Source organism: Erythrolamprus reginae, chromosome 2 (genome assembly GCF_031021105.1).
Source record: "Erythrolamprus reginae isolate rEryReg1 chromosome 2, rEryReg1.hap1, whole genome shotgun sequence".
Taxonomy (NCBI): Eukaryota; Metazoa; Chordata; class Lepidosauria; order Squamata; family Dipsadidae; genus Erythrolamprus; species Erythrolamprus reginae.
The window spans coordinates 237088997-237115895 of record NC_091951.1 but is presented as its reverse complement, the minus strand read 5'-3'; the positions used below and the strand labels follow the sequence as shown (position 1 = coordinate 237115895).

Here is a 26899-nt window from a genome sequence, read left to right as displayed (position 1 = left end):
CTTTAACTCCCAGAATTCTGGGAGTTGAAGTCCAGATACAGTGGAACCCCGACATAAGAGCTGCTCTACTTAAGAGCAACTCGAGATAAGAGCTGGGAGGGGAGAGATATTTTTGTTCTACTTACAAGCCCAAATTCGAGATACAAGCGCCAAGGAGCTGTCTCCTGAAGCCAAACGCTAACTTCCGTGTTCGGCTTCAGGAGACAGCTGCGAAGCGGCGCGCGTGTTTTAAAAGGTTGCAGCCGGCCTGGGGGGCTCGGGGGGGTGCTTGCAGCTTTCTTTCTTGCTCTTTTTCTTTCTCTCTTTTACCTTCCCTTCCTCTATTTCTTCTTTTCTTTCTCCTTCCCACCTTCTTCCCTCCCTCCCTCCCTTCACTCATTCCTCTCTTACTCTCCCCTTTCATAAGTTTCCTTGCTTCCTTCCTCTGTTCCTGTCCCTTCCCCCTTTCTTTCTTTCTTTCTTTCTTTCTTTCTTTCTCTTTTTCTTTCTCTTTTACCTTCCCTTCCTCTATTTCTTCTTTTCTTTCTCCTTCCCACCTTCTTCCCTCCCTTCACTCATTCCTCTCTTACTCTCCCCTTTCATAAGTTTCCTTGCTTCCTTCCTCTGTTCCTGTCCCTTCCCTCTTTCCTTCCTTCCTTCCCACCCTCCGTCCATTCATTCACCCATTCCTCTCTTGATCGCTTAAAGCCGGTCCCTGGTGCAAAAAGGGTTGGGGACCTCTGTCCTACAGGATTGGGTGGCAGAGAAGTTGAACATATGTAAATTTAAAAGTTTAAGAAAGTTTACAAGTTAAGTGAAAGAAACTTCATTATTCATTTATATGTACATGTACATTTCTTCATTAAAAACATGTCTTTCTGCATAATTTAGACTAACTTTGTGAGTTTTTTGAGGGCTGGAACCAATTAAAATTATTTACATTAATTCCTATGGGGAAAAGTCGTTCGAGATAAGAGCTGCTCGACTTAAGAGCCCAGGTCCGGAACGAATTAAACTCGTATCTCGAGGTACCACTGTATCTTCAAGTTGCCAAGGTTGGGAAACACTGCTTTAGATATTTCATTTTGTTCAACTGAGTTTGACATCTCTTTTTCTACTGTATTTTTTGAATGGGGATACTTCTTTTTGCTCATCTGAACTTTTTATTTAAGCTTAAGCGTGCAGTCCCTTCCAGAAATTGCTTCCATTATAAACTAAATGAAAGGGCCAACTTAGTTTTTCATTTTACTTTCTAAAGTCTCCAAACTCTCCTAGCTTCAGTGAAGTCCAGTGCCTAACAAATGTAGAGGCATAGTTGATCTTTAGACTTTGGCTCTCCAAATAAAATATGCTGCTAAAATATGCTTCCAAATTCTTCTACAGTAGAGGAAGACAAATATTTTGCAGCTGGAGGCCATTCTATTGTCAGTATTGTTTTCATGAAGTTAAATAATTATATAAACATTGCATTAGGATTCAATACACAGATTTGTGCTGTAGTAATTCAGAGGGCTTCAACTGGAAATTGGCTATGAAATCTTAGGCAAAATATGCAGACGAAGACTATTATACAGACAAAGCCGCCCCAGTCCTCGGAGAAGGGCAACATACTAATCTAATAAATACTATATAATAATATTAGTACAAACAGAGAATCAGAGAAAGGTGAAATTTCTGCCCCTTTGCTCTGCCATGCTGGATAGGGATAAAAGTGGCTGGAATTAAACCCTAGCTTAATGCAGCAAATGATACATGTTGCTATGTCTAATAGCTGCTAGGACAGTAACTGAGGCTTGATTCGTAACTGGATTCAGTCATATTTATTAAACACAACAGAGAACAATTCACGAATAACATCTGAGATAAAACAGTTCCCAACAGCTCTTTTAAAAGGTGGCAATCCCACAGAGCAACTAGTCACCCATTGACTAACTATCCTGCTCCTAGAGCAACCTCTAGAGCAACATTGGAACACTACACATCTGTTGACTAACAAAGACACACCTAAGTGCATTTAAATAATCCATGAAGCAATTCATTTAGGAGGCATAAATAAGCAGCAGCTTTCAATAAAGCCTGCTTCAACAAGCTGACTTGCTTTCCAATAAAGTTTGTTGAGTAGCCCTAAATTGAATAGAATCAAATATAATTCTTTATTAACCATGTGTGATTGGACACACAAGGAATTTTTCTTTGGTGCATGTGCTCTCAATGTACATACAAGAAAATATACATTTGTCAAGAATCATGAGGTACAACACTTAATGATTAATGTTTATCGGGAATACGCACAACTGTCTCCTATTTGTACTTTTCAAACTTTCCTTTTCTGGTAGGAAAAGTGGAACAACAGTGCAACAGTCACATATCCAGATCGTGCAGAATGCAGCTGCGAGAGCTATCATGGCCTTTCCTAAATATGCCCATGTCACACCAACACTCCGCAGTCCGCATTGGTTGCCAATCGGTTTCCGGTCACAATTCAAAGTGTTGGTTATGACCTATAAAGCCCTTCATGGCATCGGAACAGAATATCTCCGGGACCGCCTTCTGCCGCACAAATCCCAGCAACCAGTTAGGTCCCACAGAGTTGACCTTCTCCGGGTCCCGTCAACTAAACAATGTCGTTTGGCGGGACCCAGGGGAAGAGCCTTCTCTGTGGCGGCCCCAACCCTCTGGAACCAACTCCCCCCAGATATCAGAGTTGCCCCCACCCTCCTTGCCTTTGGTAAGCTTCTTAAAACCCACCTCTGTCGTCAGGCATGGGGGAATTGAGATATTCCCTTTCCCCTAGGCTTATAAAATTTATGCATGGTATGTCTGTATGTATGATTGGTTCCTTAAATTGGAGGTTTTTTAATTACTTTTAATATTATATTTGTTTATATTGTCTTTTTACTGTTGTTAGCCGCCCCGAGTCTGCGGAGAGGGGCGGCATACAAATCTAATAAATAAATAAATAAATAAATAAATAAATAAATAAATAAATAAATAAATAAATAAATAAATAATAAACAAACAAATAAACAAACAAATAAACAAACAAATAAATATCCATGTTCCAAATTAATTAATTAATTAATTTATAAACAAACAAACAGACAAACAAATCTCCAAAGGTGGAGATGTTCACTTGATTCACTTTTGTTCTTTGCTTTATATTGAGCTTTGCTCAATATAAAGATGATTGTCATAGGGGTCAAGTAAGCAATAAGGAAATCATTAATATTCATAAAAATCTTAAGAATACAAGCAACAAGTTACAATCATACAGTCATAAAAGAAAGGAAATGGGTGATAGGAATGATGAGAAAAAATAGTAGAAGTAGTAGTGCATACTTAGTAAGCAGTTTGACAGTTTTGAGGGAATTATTTCTTTAGCAGAGTGATGGTGTTTGGGGAAAAACTTTCTTGTGTCTAGTTGTCTTGGTGTGCAGTGCTCTGTAGTGACGTTTTGAGGGTAGGAGTTGAAACAGTTTATGTCCAGGATGTGAGGGGTCAGTAAATATTTTCGCAGCAGTTTTTTTGACTTGTGCAGTATTCAGGTCCTCAATGGAAGGCGGGTTGGCAGCAATTGTTTTTTTCTGCAGTTCTGATTATACTGTGACGTCTGTGTTGGCCTTATTGGGTTGCAGAACCAAACCAGATTCCACTGAAGAGCTAAATTTTAATAGTTAGATCTAGTGGTGGGTTGCTGCCAATTTGGACCGGTTCTTTAGAACCAGCAGCAGAAATTTGGTGCTGCTCACCGAACAGGCAGCGATGACCAGTGGTCTGTGCTCCCAAACTGGTCCTTTGGCAGCCATGGATTGCAAAAAACCGCCCGTCTATGCATGTACACAATCTTCTGTGTGCGAAATGTGCATTTTCATCACGATGAGAACCCGGTAGGGAAAGTAAATAGATCCTGATCCTGGTTAGATCTAACCTAATATCATTAAACTAGGCAGCTGGTTGGCAGCCAATACTCATTCAGAAGAGGCGACAACATCTTTCGGCTGTGGCGAGGGGGGCGTTCGCCCAGGTTCGCCTGGTGCACCAGTTGCGACCCTATTTGGACCGGGAGTCACTGCTCACAGTCACTCATGCCCTTATCACCTCGAGGCTCGACTACTGTAACGCTCTCTACATGGGGCTACCTTTGAAAAGTGTTCGGAAGCTTCAGATCGTGCAGAATGCAGCTGCGAGAGCAATCATGGGCTTTCCCACATATGCCCATGTTACACCAACACTTCGCAGTCTGCATTGCTTGCCGATCAGTTTCCGGTCACAATTCAAAATGTTGATTATGACCTATAAAGCCCTTCATGGCACTGGACCAGATTATCTCAGGGACCACCTTCTGCTGCACGAATCCCAGCGACCAGTTAGGACCCACAGAATGGGTCTTCTCCGGATCCTGTCAACTAAACAATGTCGCTTGGCGGGACCCAGGGGAAGAGCCTTCTCTGTGGTGGCCCCGGCCCTCTGGAACCAACTCCCCCCAGAGATTAGAATTGCCCCCACCCTCCTTGCCTTTCGTAAGCTGCTTAAAACCCACCTCTGCCGCCAGGCATGGGGGAATTAAGATTCCTTTTCCCCCTAGGCCTTTACAATTTTATGCATGGTATGTTTCTATGTATGTTTGGTTTTTATAATAATGGGTTTTTAACTGTTTTAAGTATTGGATTATTATTATATGCTGTTTTATTATTGCTGTTAGCCGCCCCAAGTCTCCAGAGAGGGGCGGCATACAAATCAAATGAAATCAAATGAAATCAAACGAAATAAAATAAAACAAACAAACAAACAAACAAACAAACAGTTTTCTATACTCTGATACCTATTCAAAAATATTGTCTTCAGCCACACCCAGTTTCCGCCAAAGGTAGTTTGCATGATTAAAATGCTTCCCTTGGACATTGCAGGTGGATGAATAAGCCGCACATACACTAAAAAAAGAATCGCTTGCAAGTGAGAAGACAATTTGATAAAGTAGAGCATAGCTTCCTGAAATTCCGTGATAAACCTTTACATCTCTTTCTCTCTCTCTGTTAATACTGTTTCATAATTACTTCTTTAAATAGCAAAGACACTGCTTACCAGGTGGCAAAAATGAGGTAAAGTGAGGACACTGGTACACACAGAAGGGAGGGGTATGTGTGCTTGCAGAAACTTTGAGGGTTGCAGGAGTACAAAACTTACCAGACCCTCAAGAGGGGCATTATTCCTCTTTGATGGCAGCCAAAGGACAAGGAAGTTTATTTATTTATTGATTAGATTTGTATGCCAAAGACTCAATGATGATGAAGAGTTGGAATGCAGAGTGTAAAATGAAAAAGTACGGTGGAAGATAGGAGAGGATCCTGAATTGACTTGCCTGAGTCTTAGCCTTTGAACTACTTATTATTCTAGGAAAAAAAGGCATAGTCAGCCAGCCACTAGGCTCGTCTTTTGGGATAAATTGGGGAGGATTCCTGTACTTCAACATTTCCTTACAGGTTCCACTTCTACCTTACTTCATATGGATAAGCGGAGCTTTTGATTCAGTGGTGGGTTGCTACCGGTTCGCCCCGGTTCTAGTGAACTGGTAGCGAAGGCAGCAGGAGGTTCTGCCCACCCACCTGGATATCATCACAGACGATCTGCGCATGTGCAGAAGTGGGGCGAGAGAGCACATCTCTGAACCAGTAAATGAAACCCAGTGATGGTTCAATTCCATCACTGAAATGTGTTTTGGAATATTTGTGAATTGAACAGAACAGAATAGAATTCTTTATTGGCCAATTGTGATTAGATACACAAGGAATTTGTCTTTGGTGCATATACCCTTAAGAGGGCAATGACACAATTCTGAGAAAAGACACAGAACTTTTAAAGTATTGCAGTGGGTACTTGGTGCTTACACCTTTAAAGACCAACGGGTTGTACATCAGTACTCCACATTCATTTTAGAGTAGAGGGAGCAGGAAAAGTTACATTTCCAAGTATCAGACTTTCTCAAAATCCATCAGGTATCTTTGGGGCATCAGTTCCAGAATTACCTGTAAACACTTTTTATGAGTTTGAGGTGCAGAAAGGCTGCAGCTGCTGTGGCTGCAAATATCCCAAAATTCAAACTAAAGCAGCAAATTCAATTATTTTAAAAAGAAATGTGACTTTAGCTGCATCACACCATTACAAAGACTGTAACCTCATTGCTTATCACTATTGTAGTATGCACATTGAGAGCTTTTACATGGGAAACAAATTCCTTATGTGTGCAATCACATTTGGCCAATAAAGAATTCTAAATTGCAAAGGGGGTACTCTCAAAAAAGAGACATACATACAGGACCATACATCCCATAATTCATAGCCAGTAGGCAATCAGTTGAGGAAGATTGCACCACTCTATCCAATATCCGGGAAGCCCCCGCGCTTCTGGCCCTGAAAACATATTTGTGCGCGTGAGTGGTGTTGCAGGGCAGGAAAAAAAAGAAGAAGAGAGTAAGACAGAGAGAAAAAAGAGAGGAAGCAAGAGAGAAAGAAGGAAAGGGAGAGAGAAATAGAAAGGAAAGGTGGAAGAGAAAGAGGGAAAGAGGGAGAGGGAAGGAGGGAGGGAGGGAGAAAGAAGAGAGGGGGGGAAAAACAGGGTAGGAGGAAGAGAGAAAGAGAGAGAAACATAGAAAAAAGAGAGGGAGGAAAAGAGAGAAAGGAAAGAAAGAAAAAGAATGGGAGTAAGAAAGAGAGAAAGAAAATCAAAATCTAGTTTGAAACTAGCTCAATTATTTAAGTGGCATTTTGATATTGATAGAGTTGCCCCATTCTGAGGTCACTGTTATAGACACACAGTATTTTATTTTGAAATTCTCTGAGGCAAAATATGGTGGGTTTTTTAAAAACCAAAATTTCTTTACTGCAGATTAAGATTAGCAAAACAATATCAATCATCAATTTCTTAATATACTTTAATTTTCATGTTTCTCAGATGCATAAAATCCTTTGGTAACTTATAATTAAAAAGAAAAATAACAAATATCAGCATAGTTTCTTCCCTTTGGCAACAGTGATACAAATTTGAGGAGGGATGATTGATTATTAAATATGGATTGACTATGGAATGATGGTAAAAGATATTTAGGTGTTGTTTAATATTAGGATGTATTAATTCGTAAAATTGGATTAGAGTTTTAGAACTATATAGATTTACATAGGTAAAATTAATGGAAGATACATAATATAAATAAGGGGTTTATGATATGTACTGTATGATTTTATGACTTTGCATTATGAATTTAAAATATACTTGGAAATGTAGAAGATTGGTGAAAGTTAATAGTAAATGCTAAATGCCTGAAAATTAATTGAGCTTGGCGATATTGAATGAAATTATAGAAAAGTAAATATGGAAATATATTAATTGATGCATTGGTGTTCAGATAGATTTTCATAATATTATTAGATTACTATAATACTATGATAAATATTTAAGAAATGAAGATTTTAAAGCATGGATTTAATAGTTTTGTTTTTGGTTTTGCTGGTTGTTTTAGTTTTAATAGTAATAGATTTTGGTTTTGTTTTATTATTAATTTCTTTTAATAAAAAAGAAGGGAAATTTTTATTTATTTATTTATATTTCTATGCCGCCCAGTCCTGAAGGGACTGCTGCTCAGACACTATACTTTTCCGCCCACACCGAAAAAAAATTAGAGGGAACACTGATCCATATACAGTACAAGATAGAAAACCAGAAATCTCCCAAATTCTTTCCCCCCTCCCATTCTGTCTATCCCAGTCTCAGGACTTCTTCAGAATTCTTTCTGAAACGAGAGAAAGAAACACAACCTTTTGCAGTCTTCAGCTTTATTTAATGGTTTTCCTCAGTCTGTTTCCAAAAGAAATCTTCCTGTTTCTTTTCAGAATGCACCAACTGGCCCTCTAAATAATGAAAGTAGCTCTAAATGTATGATGAATCCTCAAGGGTATAATGGGCAGGTGTTGGCATTTTGCTTTTGGGCTTTCTTAAATGGGGTTGGGCGATACTTTTATGATGCAGATTGGGACATTAAGGGTTTGCCATTAAGTCTCACAGATAAACTACTCAGCCAGATCAACGCCATGGAGATCTTAAAGGGTCTCTTACATCAGTGGTCTCCAACCTTGGCAACTTTAAGACTTGTGAACTCCAATTCCCAGAAAATTTGAATTTCACCACTGTTTAACGGCAACATTAGGGAGAGTAGAGAGTGGGAGGTGGTTAAGCAAAACACCCTTGCTTATCAACCACCACCACTTGTAACCATAACTGGCAGATTCCATTATGATCCTATGTCCAGGATTGCCTGTACAGTGGTACCTTTACTGAAGAACATAACTAGTTCCATGACCAGGCTCTTAAGTAGAAAAGTTTGTAAGTAGAAGCAATTTTTCCCATAGGAATCAATGTAAAAGCAAATAATGGGTGCAAACCCATTAGGAAAGAAATAAAAGCTTGGAATTTGGGTGGCAGGAGGAGTAAGAAGAAGAGGAGGAGGACAGTCACCGCTGAAAGAAGAAGGTGAGGTGAAGGGAATTAAAAAAAATCCAAAATTTTAAGGCTTAAAAAAAAAAGAGGGACTATGAGGCAGCGAGGTGGAGCACGCGCCTCCCATACACCCGGCACAAGGCTGCCTCCCATACACTGCACCAGAGAGAGAAACCCAGGGGGAATGGCAGGAAACTGTCTGGGCCTTCATGCTGCTCTCAAATTTCCTGAGAAATTTTTCCGGGCTCGGGTTCTTAAGTAGAAAATGATTCTTAAGAAGAGGCAAAAAAATCTTGAACACCCAGGTTCTTATCTAGAAAAGTTCTTAAGTAGAGGCTTTCTTAGGTAGAGGTATCACTGTACTTTAAAAGCACCACACAAGATATTATATACAATGTTAATAAAAAAGATATTATTTCCTCACTCTCAAGCAGATGGCAGCAGAAGTCATAAAATCTCACAGAGACATGACACGAAGTGACATCGATTTCTCTCTGCTCGGAGAAGCTTAAATAGAATAGAATAGAATAGAATAGAATTTTATTGGCCAAGTGTGATTGGACACACAAGGAATTTGTCTTGGTGCATATGCTCTCAGTGTACATAAAAGAAAAAGAGACATTTGTCAATAATCATGTGATACAACACTTAGTGATTGTCATAGGGGTCAAATAAGTAATGAAAAAACAATATTAATAAAAATCTTAGGATACAAGCAACAAGTTACAGTCATACAGTCCTAAGTGGGAGGAAAAGGATGATAGGAATGATGAGAAAAACTAGTAGAAATAGAAGTGCAGACTTCGTAAAAAGTCTGACAGTGTTGAGGGAACTATTTGTTTAGTAGAGTGATGATGTGTACTTAACCATTCTGATGAATAGAATAGAATAGAATTCTTTACTGGCCAAGTGTGACAAGAAATTTGTCATTGGTGCATCTGCTCTCAGTGTACATAAAAGATACATTTGTCGAGAATCATGAGGTACAACACTTAATGAGAGCCATAAATCTCGCAGTCAAAGAAATAGGGCAAATAGGGTTCCCACCCCCATATTTATTTATTGGATTTATATGCCCCCCCCTCTCTGAGGCCTCGAGCCAGCTTAGAACAGTGTTTCCCAACCTTGGCCACTTGAAGAGATCTGGACTTCAACTCCCAGAATTCCCCAGCCAGCAAAAGTCCAGATCTCTTCAAGTTGCCAAGGTTGGAAAACACTGGCTTAGAACATATAATATTGTTTATGCATCTTGCAGATCAGCAGCCCAACTGATAACTCCCTTAAAATCGGTGATGGGATTAATGCTTATTTCTATACAGGTATTGTTTAGGCATCTTGCGCCTAAACCTGAGGCACCTGATTCGCCTCGAGAAGGGCGGGAGAGACAGACAGACATCTGAAAAGTTGCCAAGGTTGGACACCACTGTCTTAAATCATCATCAGCTTTTTCGCATCAACCCCTCCCGCCCCGCCCCCCAAGTCTCGGGATTCACACACACGCACCCAGATCCCGAGGGCGCCCGGTAGGGGAACCGGGCCACGCTTCTAGCGTTGATTGGCTTCGGATCGGCTCGTTAGGATTGGACGCGGTGCAGCGCCTCGTCTCTTTCCGTCTTCGACCAGGGAAGTACTGTAACGCGTTGCCGCGGCCTACTGGGTGTGGACACGGGGGACGCATGCGCCGTGAGAGGTTTTCGGTGCAAGGAGGTATAAAAAAGAACAAGAAAAGAGGCGCTTTTGGAACCGGTTTTGGCTTTGATCGCGGAGCTCGCTTCTTTTGCGCCCGCGAGCAGTCGCCACGATGCCTTTGCAGCTTGAGCTATGCCCGGACCGGCTTGTCGGCGGAGATCACCCGTGCTTTATTATCGCCGAGATTGGCCAGAATCACCAGGGGGATCTCGAGATCGCAAAAAAGATGATCCGGGTGGCCAAGGTGGGTTGCAGGGGGGGATCGGGGATGGGGTGGGCTTGGCTTGAAGGCGAAGGATGGCGGCCTTCTCGGGAAAGGCGGGAGAAGATGAATGGCTGGGCTTTTAAAAGTCGGAGGCAAAGAAAGAGGGGCGACCTTTGTTTGATTCCTTTGGAGGTGCAGCGGGTTGATGCCTTTGCTCTGTCGGCTTGAGCTGGGTTGGGCTGATTGGAGGATTGGGAGTTGCATGGAATGGTTTTATTGGAATTATATCCCGTCTTTCTGAAGCTGTGCATTTTAATCGCCCCCTTAAAAAAGGAAGGAAGTTAAGAGGGAAGGGAAGGGAAGAGAAAGAAGGAAAGGAAGAAAGGAAAGACCGAAAAAGAAAGAAAGCGGAAGAAAGGAAGGACAGAAAAAGAAAGAAAAAAAAGGAAAGAAGGAAGGTAAGAAGGTAAGAGGAAAGGGAAGGAAAGAGAAGGAAGAAGGGAAAAGAAGGAAGGAAAGACCAAAAAAGAAAAGAAAGCAGAAGGAAGGAAGGAAAAACAAAAAGAAAGAAAGAAAACAGAAGGAAGGAAGGAAAGAAAAACAGAAAAAGAAAGCGGAAGGAAGGACTTCACTCACTCAGTAGAAGAGCCAAAGTCTCCCAGTCAGCTTCCCTGGTTAAGGGTGGACTAGGAGCTGGCATTCCCAAATATTCTCCCAATTCCTTCACTACCGCTTTATCAGTGCTAGTAAGAATACCCACAACTCTGGTAAATATGCCTGTTTACGTTCACTGATATGTGGTCTTGGTTTGTCACCTTTGAGCAAAGCTCAAAGCATAGAACAAAAGTGAATCAAGTGAACATCACCACCTCTGGAACATGGATATGTGACTGTTGCGCTGCTGTTCCACTTTGCCCACCAGAACAGAAAAGTTTGAAAAGATGGGAGAATTACAAATAGGAGGCAGTTGTGTGGATTCCTGTTAAACAGTAATCATTAAGTGTTGTACCTCATGATCTTTGACAAATGTATATTTTATATACATTGAGAGCATGTGCACCAAAGACAAATTCCTTGTGTGTCCAATCACACTTGGCCAATAAAGAATTCTATTCTATTAATATGTGAACAATGCAGGGTGTAGCACACATGTTGCCTATCACCTGTTGAACTTTTGGAATACCTGTTTAGAAATAGTTATTAATCCCTTCATCGATTTTATCAGTTGAGCTGCTGATCTACAAGATGCCTAAACAACATGAAAAAAAGAAAGAGCCCAACTTGCTTTATTTGTGTGACTGAGATTTATCAGAATGGTTATTATTAAGCTGCTCAGAGCAGAGAGAAATGGATGTCACTTTGTGTCATGTCTCTATAACATTTTATGACTTCTGCTGCCACCTGCTTGGGAGTAAGGAAATAATATCTTTTTTTACATTGTATACACCAGTGTTTTTCAACCAGTGTGCCAGGGCACACTAGTGTGCCATGAAACATGGTCAGGTGTGCCACGAGAGAGGAGAGAGAAAGAGAGGGAGAGAGAGAGAAAGAAAGCAAGAGAAAGAGAAAGAGTGAGAGAGAAAGAAAGAAAGAGAAAGAGAGGAAGAAAGCAAGAGAGAAAAAGAAAGAAAGAGAGAGACACACACACATAGAAAGAGAGAAAAAAAGAGAGAAATAGAGAGAGAGCAAAAGAAAGCAAGAGAGAGAGAGAAAGCAAGAGAGAGAGAGAAATGAGAGAGAAAAGGGGAGGAAAAAAGAAATGAGAAAATGATTGAGGCAGAGTGAGAGGGAAGAGAGAGAAACAAAAGAGAGAGAGAAGTGACTTGATTTAAAGCACATGATAAAAAGCACCCAAAGAATAAGAGAGGAAAAACCCCCTGCCCTCACCTGTTTTTGGAAAGAATAAGAGAGAAAAAAACCCCAGCCCTCACACAGTGGGGGTTAATATGTACTGTCTTAGATTGTCATTTTGTGTCATTTTGGTTGGTGGTGTGCCCCAGGATTTTGTAAATGTAAAAAATGTGCCACAGCTCAAAAAAGATTGAAAATCACTGGTATACACCACGCACGTTCCACATTAGTATGCAAACAGTCTGCAAATGTTATTCATCTCTGATTTTCCTAAATGGTCGATGAAAATGACAGTCAGTACAATAAAAGTCATCACCTGTTAGAGTATAAATCGAATTTGATTGAACAAACCTCCCAATGATAACAGCATATTCTTCAAAATTTAAAAAAACCCTCAAAATGTACAGTTCCAAATTATTATGCACAGCAGAGTTTCAAAAGATTTTATAGGTTGTAAAGAACTGAAAATGGTCATTTGTTGAATTTGTAGCATTAGGGGGATCACATTATCGGGAATCAAAAGCTATTTCAATCCAAAACATCCTAACAGGCCAAGTTACATGTTAACATAGGAACCCTTCTTTGATATCACCGTCACAATTCTTGCATCCATTGAACCTTGATTTGGCACCAGGTGTTTATTTTTAATGTGCTTGATTTAGTACCGGTTTTACGCTGCTTTAATTTTTGATTGAGAGCCGCCCGAAGTCTGTTATAAGATGGACAGCTATATAAACATTATAATAATAATGATGATGATAATAATGATAATAATAATAATGATAATAATAATAATGATGATGATGATGATAATAATAATAATAATAATAATAATAATAGTAATAATTTATTAGATTTGTATGAAGTTTACTGCATATCCCTGTCGCAAGCTTTGTTGTGTGGGAGATGGATTAAAGCGGCCTAATCAAAGCCTTGCTGGGGGCGTCTCTTTGCAGGAATGCGGAGCAGACTGTGCCAAGTTCCAGAAGAGCGAATTGGAGCACAAATTCAACCGGAGAGCTTTGGAGAGGCCCTACACCTCCAAACACTCTTGGGGGAAAACCTACGGGGAACACAAGCGCCACCTGGAGTTCAGTCACGATCAGTACCGGGAGCTGCAACGCTACGCCAAGGAGATTGGCATTTTCTTCACAGCATCTGGCATGGATGAAGTGAGAATTGTGAATTCGGAATTTGAGGTTTAAAAGGAGCTTTGGGCTTCTGAGCTTGCCCACACGAAGGGGGGGGGGGGAGAGACTCTTATTTATTTATTATTTATTTATTATTTAGATTTGTATGCCGCCCCTCTCCGAGGACTCCCATAATAGAAATCCTAGAATTTATTGACATACTTAAGACTCAATTTTTTGCCTCTTCATTGGTTTGTTTGTTTGTTTATTTATTTATTATCTATTTACTTACTTACTTACTTACTTACTTACTTACTTACTTACTTACTTACTTACTTACTTACTTACTTACTTACTTACTTATTACATTTATATGCCACCCAACTCCCGAGGGACACTGGGTGGCTTACAGCGGAAATCAACATCAAAAATAGTTTAAGAAATAACTTAAAACCAAATTAATAAAATCATATCTCTCATTTGTGGCCAGATCCATGGCCCCGGGCCTGCTGGCAGAGCCAAGTCTTTAAGGCTTCCCAGAAGGCCAGTAGGGTGGGGACAGTACGGATCTCAGGAGGTAGATGGTTCCAGAGAGCCAGTGCCACCACAGAGAAGGCCCTCTCCCGCAGCCCTGTCAACCGACATTGCTGAGGTGACAGGACCTGGAGAAAACTGACTCTGTGGGCTCTTATTGGTGTCTGGGAGCTGTGTGGTAGGAACAGTGTTATTTCAGGTCTACAGTGGTCCCTTGACTTTTGCAGGTCCGACTTTCGCGGAAAGGCGATATCACGGGTTTTAAAAAAATATTAGTAAAAAAATACTATGTGGGTTTTTTGAACAAAAAGGGTTTTCCTGCGGCCGCCCAATGTACAATACTGTGAGTTTTAACTCCTCCTGCCCCAGCCGTCCTGCTTCTTTAAATAAAAGCTCCGCTTCCACCCCAGCCTCCCGATCCCTCCCCTTTAATTCTCGGAGCGTTGGTACGCTCCACTTAAAGCCGAGCCTTACTGCCGCCCGCCGCCCCTCTTCTCACTTAGTGGTAGCATCCAACCTCCCAGCTGACTGGCCTGGAATCCCGGCTTTGAGTCTTGGCCTGGATCCAAAGCTTGAGCTTCCCCTGCCTTGATCCTGAGCATCGGTGCTGCCACTGCCATGGGAGACACTGGCAGCGAGCGCAGCAAAGCCCCCAGCTTGCCACCCTGTTGCCTCTGCGGGTTCTGGGAGTAAGTAAAACCAGAAATGGAGGAGGGAGGGGAAGGAAGGGAAGGAAGGAAGGGTCTCTACTTCGCGGAAATTTGTCTTTTACGGGTGGTCTTGGAACATATCCCCCGCGAAAGTCAAGGGACCACTCTATACACATTTCAACCGCTCGTTCCCAGCACCTTTAGTCTTTCTTCTCACAGCATATATTACAGGGGGATTTTAACAAGTGGGGTTAGAGTTTCAGAGCCTATTGTGTTTTGACTTCAGACAATGGAACCCAAATTGATTGGAGTTTAACATTGAACAACATCAAGGTCCCTACTGTGGATCAAAGAAATCAACTCTTTCTAGGGATAGCGGTGTTGAAGAAACCAATAACATATTTAGCAGATTTTCTTTCGTGATTTTGCTATGGCTATAATTGCCTTCTAATCCTGCTCTTAAGTTTTAGTGGGCCCATTCATCCTGTTGGGAGATTTTGTTTTGATTTTGCTTTGTGTCTTTCTTCAATAGATGGCTGTAGAATTTCTGCACGAACTGGACGTTCCATTTTTTAAAGTCGGGTCGGGGGATACAAATAATTTCCCATACTTAGAGAAGACAGCCCGGAAAGGTAATTTTGGTGGGAGAATAGAAAATAATGGATGTGCATCTGCCTGTTTTTATTTGTATAAATGAATGTGAATTAACATGTTCCTATGTCTAAAATATCCATAAAATGCACAGTCCTCTCTCTCTCTCTCCTCTCCCCTCCCTCCCTCCCTCCCTCCCCCCTCTCATTCTCTCTCCTTCAAAGAGAAAAGGAGAGGGAGGGAGAGAGCAATAGTTATCTGCCTTGTCTGGTTGTAAATTGAATATTTTACATTTCAGGCTCAAAATTCATTTGCCAGTGATGTGGCTGGGTATGTGGGAAACGTAACATATTGATGTCACACTGCAAAGTTATTTCTATTAAGGAGAGATAGAGGAGATTCCAAAAAAAAGGACTTTCTAAAAAAGTTTAGCTGGAAGTTGTTTCATGGGAAATTTCAAGATGGATACCTATCAAGGGTCTGTTCTGGGTCCTATTCTTTTTAATATGTTTGTGAGTGACATAGGGGAAGGTTTGGTAGGGAAGGTTTGCCTATTTGCCGACGACTCTAAAGTGTGCCATAGGGTTGATATTCCTGGAGGCGTCTGTGATATGGTAAATGATTTAGCTTTACTAGATATATGGTCAAAGCAATGGAAACTGCAGTTTAATGTTTCCAAATGTAAAATAATGCACTTGGGGAAAGGGAATCCTCAATCTGAGTATTGTATTGGCAGTTCTGTGTTAGCAAAAACTTCAGAAGAAAAGGATTTAGGGGTAGTGATTTCTGACAGTCTCAAAATGGGTGAACAGTGCAGTCAGGCGGTATGGAAAGCAAGTAGGATGCTTGGCTGCATAGCTAGAGGTATAACAAGCAGGAAGAGGGAGATTGTGATCCCGCTATATAGAGCGCTGGTGAGACCCCATTTGGAATACTGTGTTCAGTTCTGGAGACCTCACCTACAAAAAGATATTGATAAAATTGAACGGGTCCAAAGACGGGCTACAAGAATGGTGGAAGGTCTTAAGCATAAAACGTATCAGGAAAGACTTAATGAACTCAATCTGTATAGTCGGGAGGACAGAAAGAAAAGGGGGGACATGATCAAAACATTTACATATGTTAAGGAGTTAAATAAGGTTCAGGAGGCAAGTGTTTTTAATAGGAAAGTGAACACAAAAACAAGGGGACACAATCTGAGGTTAGTTGGGGGAAAGATCAAAAGCAACATGAAAAAATATTATTTTACTGAAAGAGTAGTAGATCCTTGGAACAAACTTCCAGCAGACGTGGTAGATAAATCCACAGTAACTGAATTTAAACATGCCTGGGATAAACATATATCTATCCTAAGATAAAATACAGAAAATAGTATAAGGGCAGACTAGATGGACCATGAGGTCTTTTTCTGCCATCAGTCTTCCATGTTTCTATGTTTCTATCCCTTCTTGCTTGCAGAACAGGGATAGTTATGCACATGTGCCAATTTGGAATGTAAAATAATATAATTGGCAAATTCAACCCATGTTTTGGAGTAGACAAAATGGAGCCACGTTACGTCTGGGAAGAGGCAAAGAAATGATGCAGTGAACATCCATACGGAAAGGAGGATATACTTAATAAGATTACTAATTGAGAGTGTATCAGTTCGTATAACTTGGCTGTAGAAGTCAATCTTAGTAAAATTTAAAATGCTGCCTTGGCTTTTCATTCCAGGTCGCCCAATGGTAATATCCAGTGGGATGCAGTCAATGAACACAATGCAGCAGGTTTACAAGCTGGTGAAGCCCATCAACCCAAATTTCTGTTTTCTTCAGTGCACCAGTGCCTACCCACTTCATCCTGAAGACGTCAATCTTCGTGTCATAACGGTCAGTGATGAATAATGTCGGGAGTGTGTTTTATGAGAATGTAGCAATGTAGAACGGCACAGTTGTGATAATTCCTGCGAGACAATTTTGATTGACAGCTCAGGTAGCCCTTGAATTTGAGAACTTTCTATGTAGAGTAAGCCTGCAAAGGTATTTCCAGTTTCCTAATGAGTATGCCCCTGTTAGACTGTGACACAAAAACTTTCATATTCAGCATGAGTAAACCAAACCACTTTGAATTGGCAAACTTCTGTCAATTTTATTGTCATTTTAGGAATACCGTTCAGCCTTCCCAGATATTCCTATCGGTTATTCGGGTCATGAGACTGGGATAGCCATTTCCATTGCTGCAGTGGCGATGGGGGCCAAAATATTGGAGCGCCACATCACTTTAGACAAGACCTGGAAAGGCAATGACCATCAAGCATCTCTGGAGCCCAAAGAGTTAGCAGAATTGGTGAGAAGCGTCCGGATGGTAGAGAAAGCCACGGGATCACCGACCAAACGGCTCTTGCCTTGTGAAGAAGCTTGCAATGAAAAGGTAATTCCTTGAAGGCGGAAAGACCTTCTTCCCAAAGAATTATATTCTATGTTTTTTCTGGATGACCGAGGGTAAGCTGTTGACTTGTTCTTGTTACGCGTAGACTGCCTGATTTGGTCAGGTACCAAGGAGGTGGATACTGAACACTGGGAGAAATGACACAGTATTGAGCTGTGCACCTCCTTTTATTGGGGGAATATGCAAATGGGAATGATTACACATATTTATTTATTTATTTATTTATTTATTTATTTATTTATTTATTTATTTATTTATTTATTTATTTATTACTTGGATTTGTATGCCGCCCCTCTCCGAAGACTCGGGGCGGCTCACAACATGTAAAAAGACAAATCATAAGTAATCAACAATTTAAAATTTTAAAGATTTAAAAACCCCCACAAACTAACAGACTCACACACAAGCATACCATATATAAATTCAACGTGCCTAGGGGGGGGGGATGTTTCAATTCCCCATGCCTGACGGCAAAGGTGGGTTTTAAGAAGTTTACGGAAGGCAGGAAGAGTAGGGGCAGTTCTAATCTCCGGGGGGAGTTGGTTCCAGAGGGCCGGTGCCGCCACAGAGAAGGCTCTTCCCCTGGGGCCCGCCAACCGACATTGCTTAGTTGACGGGACCCGGAGAAGGCCCACTCTGTGGGACCTAATTGGTCGCTGGGATTCGTGCGGCAGGAGGCGGTCTCGGAGATATTCTGGTCCAGTGCCATGAAGGGCTTTAAAGGTCATAACCAACACTTTGAATTGTGACCGGAAACTGATCGGCAGCCAGTGCAGACTGCGGAGTGATGGTGAAACATGGGCATACCTGGGTAAGCCCATGACTGCTCTCGCAGCTGCATTCTGCACTCTGCACATACATGTCAAGTGATAGGTAAACATCCAATAACGTAACTCTAAAAGATGACACAACTTCCGAGTCCTTCCTATCTCCATATGGCAGGTAACTCAGTTTCCAGTGAGCAAATGTCTCTCATGGCCAATTTCCTGGGACCTTTTGTTGTTTAACACAGCTATCTCCTGTTTACCACAAAGCAAGGTCTTTTATCACAGCCTTCGTCCTGTTTACCCCAGGCAATGTAAATTGCATCCTTTGATCACACAGTTCTTTTCCTGCTGACACATTCTTTTTTTTTTTTATTTACAAATATACAAATATACAAAACATAAAAGTTGATCAAAACAGAGAACAATTATGTCCTAGCACGGTATAACAATTTATAAACATAGAAATTTATAGAAAGGGGGAGAAAGAGTGAAAAAGAGGGGAATAGAAAAAAGAAGGAAAAGGGTAGAGAGAACAAAAGAAGTAGAGGAGATAGAGAAAGTAAAGGGGTTGGCAAATGTCCGGGGGAGCTATATTGAAAACGGGAACCAATTCCTAATTTATTAGCTCATTCCCTTAGATCAGGTTAGTCGTCTAGGTATTTAAGTGCAAGTGTTGAATTAATCTAAATATAGAGATTATAAAATTTAGTAGTAAGTATCCTGTCTATATATATCTAAAGTCTCTTATCACTATAACCAAAAATATAAGAAAGCTATATATCGGATTTGTATCTGGTCGAATTTGTAGCCAACATTTCAATTAATGTTGGCTACGTGGTATTCCCTTTTTTTCTCTAACCAACTGTAAAAAGGGTCCCAACAGTTATTAAATGAGGACATTGTTTCATTCCTCACTAGTATAGTTAATTTTGTCATCTCTGCTGACACATTCTTGTTATCCGAGGAGAGTTGCTTGAACTGTTTGATGGCCAGTCACTTCCTTAAGCAGATTTCACCAGAAATGCAGACTCACTTATGTGACCTACGTGCAGTCCTGTCCTGGCTAATGGAATCGGAGTGTATAAGGCATTTACATTAGAAGTCCAGATATAGTGTAATCCTATCCTAACATGCTATGGCAGCTACAGGGGTGGACAAGCGAGGATCCCATGATGGAAGCAGCAATGGAAGCTGTCCCCTAGTCATACCTGTCTCCTGCTGTCACATGTAGATTCGAGATAGTTTGGAACTTGTCATGTGATGCTGTTTTCATTCTGGTGAAAGTCTCATTCTCAAAGGTATTTCTGCCTACCATCATTCCTCATTATAAATCCCAGTCTTTAGGTCAAGTAAGACAAGTTGTTAACTGAGCAACATCGGTAAATTGCAGAACCAAAATCCTTAATTTAATAAGATTTTAATAATCTAAAACTATATATATATTCATGGGCATTAGGCATTGCCTCGTGACTGCAATCACTGTTCCCTTGCTGAATCTAAACCATGGTGGGTCTGGTTTGTGCCTGAATAAGAAGTGGGCAGGAAACTGTACTGTACAGGTGAAACTCGAGAAATTAGTATATTGTGCAAAAGCTACCTTTGAAAAGTGTTCGGAAACTTCAGATCGTGCAGAATGCAGCTGCGAGAGCAATCATGGGCTTTCCCAAATATGCCCATGTTACACCAACACTCCGCAGTCTGCATTGGTTGCTGATCAGTTTCCGGTCACAGTTCAAAGTTTTGGTTATGACCTATAAAGCCCTTCATGGCACCGGACCAGATGATCTCAGGGACCGCCTTCTGCTACACGAATCCCAGCGACCGGTTAAGTCCCACAGAGTGGGCCTTCTCTGGGTCCCATCAACTAAACAATGTGGTTTGGTGGGACCCATGGGAAGAGCCTTCTCTGTGGCGGCCCCGGCCCTTTAGAACCAACTCCCCCCAGAGATTAGAATTGCCCCCACCCTCCTTGCCTTTCGTAAGCTTCTTAAAACCCACCTCTGCTGTCAGGCATGGGGGAACTGAGATATTCTTTTCCCCTAGGCCTTACAATTTACGCATGGTATGTTTGTATGTATGTTTGGTTTTATAATAAGGTTTTTTTTAGTAGTTTAGTATTGGATTGTTACATGCTGTTTTTTATCACTGTTGTTAGCTGCCCCGAGTCTGCAGAGAGGGGCGGCATACAAATCCAATAAATAATAATAATAAATAATAATAATAATGCAACTTAAAAAGCTGAAACGTAATATATGAGAGAGACTCATTACAGGCAAAGCAAGATAGTTCAAGCCGTGATTTGTCATCATTGTGATGATTATGGGGTGCAGCTCATGAAAAAAACCCATCTCAGAAAATTAGAATATTACACGTGGACAATAAAACAAGGATTGTACGTAGAACAATATCGGACCTTTGAGAAGTATAAGCATGCATATGTACACTCAACCCAGACAAGACGGAGTGGCTGTGGGTTTTGCCTCCCAAGGACAATTCCATCTGTCTGTCCATTACCCGGGGGCAGAATTATTGACCTCCTCAGAGAGGGTCCGCAACTTGGGCGTCCTCCTCGATCCACAGCTGACTTTAGAACACCATCTTTCAGCTGTGGCGAGGGGGTGTTTGCCCAGGTTCGCCTGGTGTACCAGTTGTGGCCCTATTTGGACAGGGAGTCTCTGCTCACGGTCACTCATGCCCTTATCACCTCGAGGTTTGACTACTGCAATGCTCTTTACATGGGGCTACCTATGAAGAGTGTTCGGAAACTACAAATTGTGCAAACTGCAGCTGCACGAGCAGTCATGGGTCTTCCCAGATACATCCATGTTTCTACAACACTCCGTGCCCTGCATTGGCTGCTGATTGGTTTCCAGACACAATTCAAAGTGTTAGTGATGACCTATAAAGCCTTACATGGCATCGGACCAGATTACTTACGGGACCGTCTTTTGCCGCATAAATCCCAGCGACCGATCAGGTCCCACAGAGTTGGCCTTTTCCAGGTCCCATCAACCAGACTGTCATTTGGCGGGGCCTAGGGGAAGAGCCTTCTTTGTGGCAGCCCCGGCCCTCTGTAATCAGCTCCCTCCAGTACACATTTGGCTGCACATTTTCAAAACCAAGACTTTTTTCCGATTAGCCTTTTTAAAGAGTTTGCTATTCTGTTGCATTGCCCGCAAGCTCATTATGTAGTGTTCAAAACTACTTCTGTGGGCAAAGCATTATTTCTGATTTGAACTGCATGGCTGTTTTTTTAAAAAAATATTCATTACTGTAATTGTACTACCATGGAATCCCAACTTGTAAATGTTAATTTGAAACCTGGAAAACCAGTAGATGTGATCATTTTGGACAACAAACAACAGACACCAGAATTAGTAAATGCTGATGTGGGAACAAGTCATAAAAATTCTTCATAATTGGTTGCTGGGCAACAGATTGCACAATTGCAAATGGGGGAACCCTGCAGCAATTATTCTGCAGTGACAATTTGGAAGGTCAGGCTCCCTAATTTTCTCGGTGTAGGTAGTTTAGGGCTGCATAGCTTTGTTGAATCAATCCTTGGCTTTTGATTAGTAGTATGTCAAAGTCATACTTGTTTTACCAATTTTTTTTTTGCCAAAAGCAGGCAAAGCCCAAGCAAATATAAAATTGCAAATATGAAAAATGCTCTCTCTCTTCTATCTATCTATCTATCTATCTATCTATCTATCTATCTATCTATCTATCTATCTATCTATCTATCTATCATCTATCTATCTATCTATCTATCCATCCATCCATCCATCCATCCATCCATCCATCTCTTTGATCTTCTATTCTGCCCTTCTCCTGAGACTGAGAGCAGCAATGTATGCAAAAACACGTTAGAAATCTACAATAAAATCTACATTAAAATACTGTCTTAAAACCCCAATAGTTAAAATTAATTAATCACATCCATACATACATTCAATCATTGGCCGGGGCTAGATATTAGCAGCTCAGTGGCCACAAACCTGTCAGCAAAGGTGGGTTTTCTAAACCTTATGGAAGACAGGGAGAGTGGGGGTGCAAATCTCTTGAGTTCGTTCCAAAGGGCCCGGGGCCGTCACAGAGAAGGCTCTTCCCCTAGGTCCCACCAGTTGGCATTGTCTGGCTGGTGGGATATGGAGAAGGCCAACTCTGTGGGACCTGACCAGTCACTGGGATATGTGAGGCAGAAGACAGTCTAGTAGGTAGTCTTGTCCGTATAATATAAAGTTACTTGAGCACTAGTGTGGTACCCGGCAGGTTTAGGGAGAGAGATGCTCACAGGATTGGAGCCTTTGTCAAAACGACAAAAAGAGGCATCCTACTATTTTGATGCAAGGTTTACTGTTCCTGTCTGAAAATGTGGTGTCTCAGTGCACATACAATGGGCCAAAGCTTCTGTTGTAGCCCCACTTTTATTATTTACGCTACCCAGCCAACTTTTGGCTTCAGGTTGGAAAATACTGTCTTCGTCCGGTAAATCCTAAAAATGCTTTTAACTATTTCACAATTACCACTGTGCTAGGTAATCATAGCAGTTAAATTAAAAGGTGAAGTACCTGCTCAATTGATTTGGGTTCCTGATGTTTGCATCGAGGCATCTCTGTGGATTCCCTGAAGCCCCCGGAGGGCGAAAGGACATTCCCCAAGGCTGAAAATCAGCTGTCCAGCTTGCACATAGGAGCTGACATAGGGCAGTGCCTTGCATGCCCTCCGATATCGCTCCATGTGCCACTCGTGGCACGTATGCCGTAGGTTTGCCATTGCTATAAGTGAAAAAGATCCTGCTCTCATGGCCACGATTTTCTTTAAGCATCAGCTGTATGTGAAAAGCACAGAAAAGGTTGGGTCCCACTTGAAAGAAAGTATTCTTGTTGTTCAGGTGCTATATTAAGTTCAGCATTGAATGCCACTTGTTTTTTAAGGAATTTGGGTAATAACAATTGCGAATGAGCTTCTAGATGGAAATGGATAGAATTGGATCGTTCACTGCGTAACAGATTTCTTAATTTTGGTATGGCTTTTTCATTCTGATCTAACCTAGCAAACATTCCATGAATGAACTCTGCAGTGTGTGGCAATACTGCTGTGGTGTATGCACAGAGTCCTTTGCTCTACCTCCTGCTTCAGGTCAGACTTCTCTGAAATCTATGTTGTTTGAATGGCTTAGGGTACTTAAATGTCTCTTTAATGTGTCTTTGCAGTTGGGAAAGTCCGTAATTGCCAAAGTGAAGATCCCAGAAGGCACCATGCTCACGTTGGACATGCTCACAGTAAAGGTGGGGGAACCTAAAGGATACCCCCCAGAAAATATTTTTGAGTTGGTTGGCAAGAAGGTCAAGGTCAATATTGATGAAGATGAGACCATTGTTGAAGATGCAATTGAAAACCATGTGAAAAAAATGAAATGCTGAGTGGTATAATATATGTTTATCAACGGGTGTCTTGGGAAGTGTGGTTGGCCAAAATATTAAAGTCCTAATATTTAAAAATTACAATGAAGATGTGTGGGAAAGGGAACCTTGGTGGGATTTTTCTTTCAAATAGGATTTCATTTCTCTACCATTCTGAAGCGCAGACTTTGATTGAAATATAAATTTTTGTTCAGAATGTATTGCTGGGGACCTTACGTTCAGGAATGACATGTCCTTCCAGGTGAAATATTGTCTCCAAAATACTGCACAAGTATAAAAATGATGCTTTCCTAGGATTAAACAACTCCAGTTCTAGTTTTAAGATTAGAGTCTTCTAGTGTGGAGAATTCAGGAGTGCTAATTGGGACTACTACAGAGAATATGCTTTTGAGTAAGTCTATGCTCTTGCAATTTGATTTGTCAGTCTTCCTACCATGTCTTTTATCATTAAGGTTTGGCTATGGAGAAAGTATAAAATGTATGCAAGCTATGCTTTAGATTTTTAAACCTCCCCTACCTGCTTCTAGGCTACCAAGTACTGGTATCTAATCAGCGATTATTAGGCATTTATTAAATGTCCTAAAATTGAGTTTATGAAGATTGGTTGCTTCTTTGAAAGTAAAAATTTGGCTGTCATAAGCAATTCCTACTGGGAAGCAATTGAGTCAACATGTTTAATATGACCCTGTCCTAATCATGTTTATGATGCTATTGGTTTTTTTTTAATTGTATCATGTGCCTTGTAATGAATCAGAATCACATTTGTTTTTAATGAATTTAGCATTATTTATTCTATTACGTCAAGAGTGCCAAACTCAAGGCCTACAGACCTGATCTATCTAGTCCATGGGGTGCTAAAATCCGGCCCACGGTGCCTCTGGTGGCTAAAACAGACTGTGCACCCTGTCCATGCCTTGTTTTAACCCTCCATGGTCGCCTGGAGCACACACTGCTGGCTGAAAACAGCCCCCAACATGGCTGGGAGAGTGCTGCAGAAGGCCATGGAGGGTGAAAATGAGGCAGAGGGGGATATGCTTGGATCCCGAGCCATTTTTGGCCAGCGTGATGCTGCAGGAGACATCTGTCCTACCCTCCCCACCAGCCCGCAGAGAACTACAATGCTGAAGAAATCCAGTTTGACACACACACACACCCTCTATATACCTGTATGCCGATAATTCACATTTCAATTTTGAAAACTTTGAATGAAGAATGTGCTAGTTTATGCTTGAAAGGTGTCCAAGAGATTTCATTTTTGTGAGATTGGTTTACTTAAAAGCTCAAGCGGAAATTTCAGGCTTGTGTTAGTCCACCTGTTTCTGGGCCATTCCGGTACACATTAATGGGTGTTACTTTTACATAAACTTCAGAGAGTTTAGTATAGGCTGCAGCTTGTGAAAGTGGAGATGCAGTCTATGTGCTATGGAGTCTACACAGGCACAGGCCTCTCCTAAAAAGTATCCCCTATGTCAGGGGGTAGGCAAAGTTGGCTCTTCTATGACATATGGACTTCAACTAGCATGATTGGCTCAGGAATTCTGGGAGTTGAAGTCCACTTTGAAGCCAACTTTGCTTACCCTTGCCCTATGCGGATGCCATGGAAACCTAGTCTTGATTGCTCAACCATTTGGTGCAATATTTTTGTGATTCATGATGGCGCCATTCTATTAATCTTGCTCTAAGAAAATGCTCAAACAAATAATGGACAAATTCTTTTAAGATTTGAAAAACGGTTAATAAATTTGATAAACAAACTTTTTTCTCCTATCCTGTTTGTTTTCATGGGGGCACCTCGATTGCCTCTCCTGTGGGATCTTCTACCATCAAGGGAGGAAAGACAGGCCCTTTAGAGACTTTTTTGATTTGATGAAAGGATGAGTGCTGCTAGAAATGCTCCCGTGCTGCCCAGAATTACATTTGAAACAACTTTTTTGGCCATAGCAACAGGGCCAATTTACTAAACAGAGTTTGTAAAGGATGGTGGGTCTTTTGCATATGTAGACCAAATCTGCCTGAGTCTTGACAAAACATAAACCAAAAAAATGGGGAGTTATGGGGGAATCAGAAAACCTTTATTTAGGAATAAGATATCAGACCATCCTTGTGAATTCCACAAAGTGGTTCTTAAAACTAACCTATGGTTCTAACTATTACCAGTAACGACCATCCAGGTATGTTAGCCTTGTCATTACTGGGTCTGCTTGGAAAGGGGGAACTAAGGCAGGAGTGTCAAACGTATGTCATGTCACCTATCATGACTTCCCCCCTTTGCTAAAGTGGAAGTGAGCATGGCCAGTGCGTGATGCTTCCAACCCACAGGCCGCGAGTTTTACACTCCTGACCTAAAGCAACATGATTCACAGCCCCAGACCAAGCTGCAGAATTAACAGGAAAGCAATATGAGAGCTGATCCAACATATAACTGAAGGATTGTGGTTGCCTGAAGATGTCAGATCTGGGATTTTTTAAATATATACAGATTAAAATTTTGTCCTTCCCCATGTTGGTTGAAATGCTAGGACTGAAGTTACCTCGTGGTGGAGTTATAAAAGAACATTATAAAAAAAGTCATGCAGTTAAATTATGTGAAAGTCAAACATCCTTAACATTCTCTTCTTCCATTATTTAACATCTGTTAACTCTCAGCATTCTTAACCCTTGTGAATTTTTTTAAATTATCACTGTACTCTATTTCATTCAAGACATTGCTCACCCAAGGCATTAATACAATACCTCAATGGTCATTGCATCTCCCTTTAGTATACTGTATGTCACAGAGGTGAGTACACCCCCTGACATTTTGTAAATATTTAAGTATATATTTTCATGTGATAACATTAAGAAATGACACTTGGCTGTAATGTAGAGTACACAGCTTGTATAACAGTGTAAATGTGCCGTCCCCTCAAGATAACGGGCAACGCACAGCCATTAATATCTAAACTGCTAGCAGGACACCTTAAAGTGATGTCCAAATTGGGCCTAAAGTGTCAATATTTTGTGTGGACACCAATATTTTCCAGCACTGTCTTATCCTTCTTGGGCATAGAGTTGACCAGAGCTTCACAGGCTGCCACTGGAGTCCTCTTCCACTCCTCCATGATGATGTCACAGAACTGGTGGATGTTAGAGACCTTGTGTACCACCACCTTCCATTTC

General features: G+C 41.2%; 1 protein-coding gene across 1 annotated transcript; it reads left to right on the top strand.

Annotated features, from left to right (window-relative positions):
* Positions 1-10084: 10084 nt before the first annotated feature.
* Positions 10085-25494, top strand: NANS (N-acetylneuraminate synthase). The gene is made up of 6 exons (XM_070742289.1): positions 10085-10400; positions 13169-13384; positions 15059-15158; positions 16834-16988; positions 17263-17529; positions 23531-25494. Exons 1-6 carry the CDS (start codon positions 10269-10271, stop codon positions 23738-23740), a joined length of 1080 nt encoding a protein of 359 aa, XP_070598390.1. The 5' UTR covers positions 10085-10268; the 3' UTR covers positions 23741-25494.
* Positions 25495-26899: the final 1405 nt, after the last annotated feature.

Coding starts and splice junctions, on each gene's coding strand:
- NANS (XM_070742289.1), top strand. CDS start 10,269: ATGCCTTTGCAGCTTGAGCTATGCCCGGACCGGCTTGTCGGCGGAGAT. Junction 13,385..15,058: donor CAGCATCTGGCATGGATGAA/GTGAGAATTGTG, acceptor TTTCTTCAATAG/ATGGCTGTAGAATTTCTGCA. Junction 16,989..17,262: donor TCAATCTTCGTGTCATAACG/GTCAGTGATGAA, acceptor TTGTCATTTTAG/GAATACCGTTCAGCCTTCCC.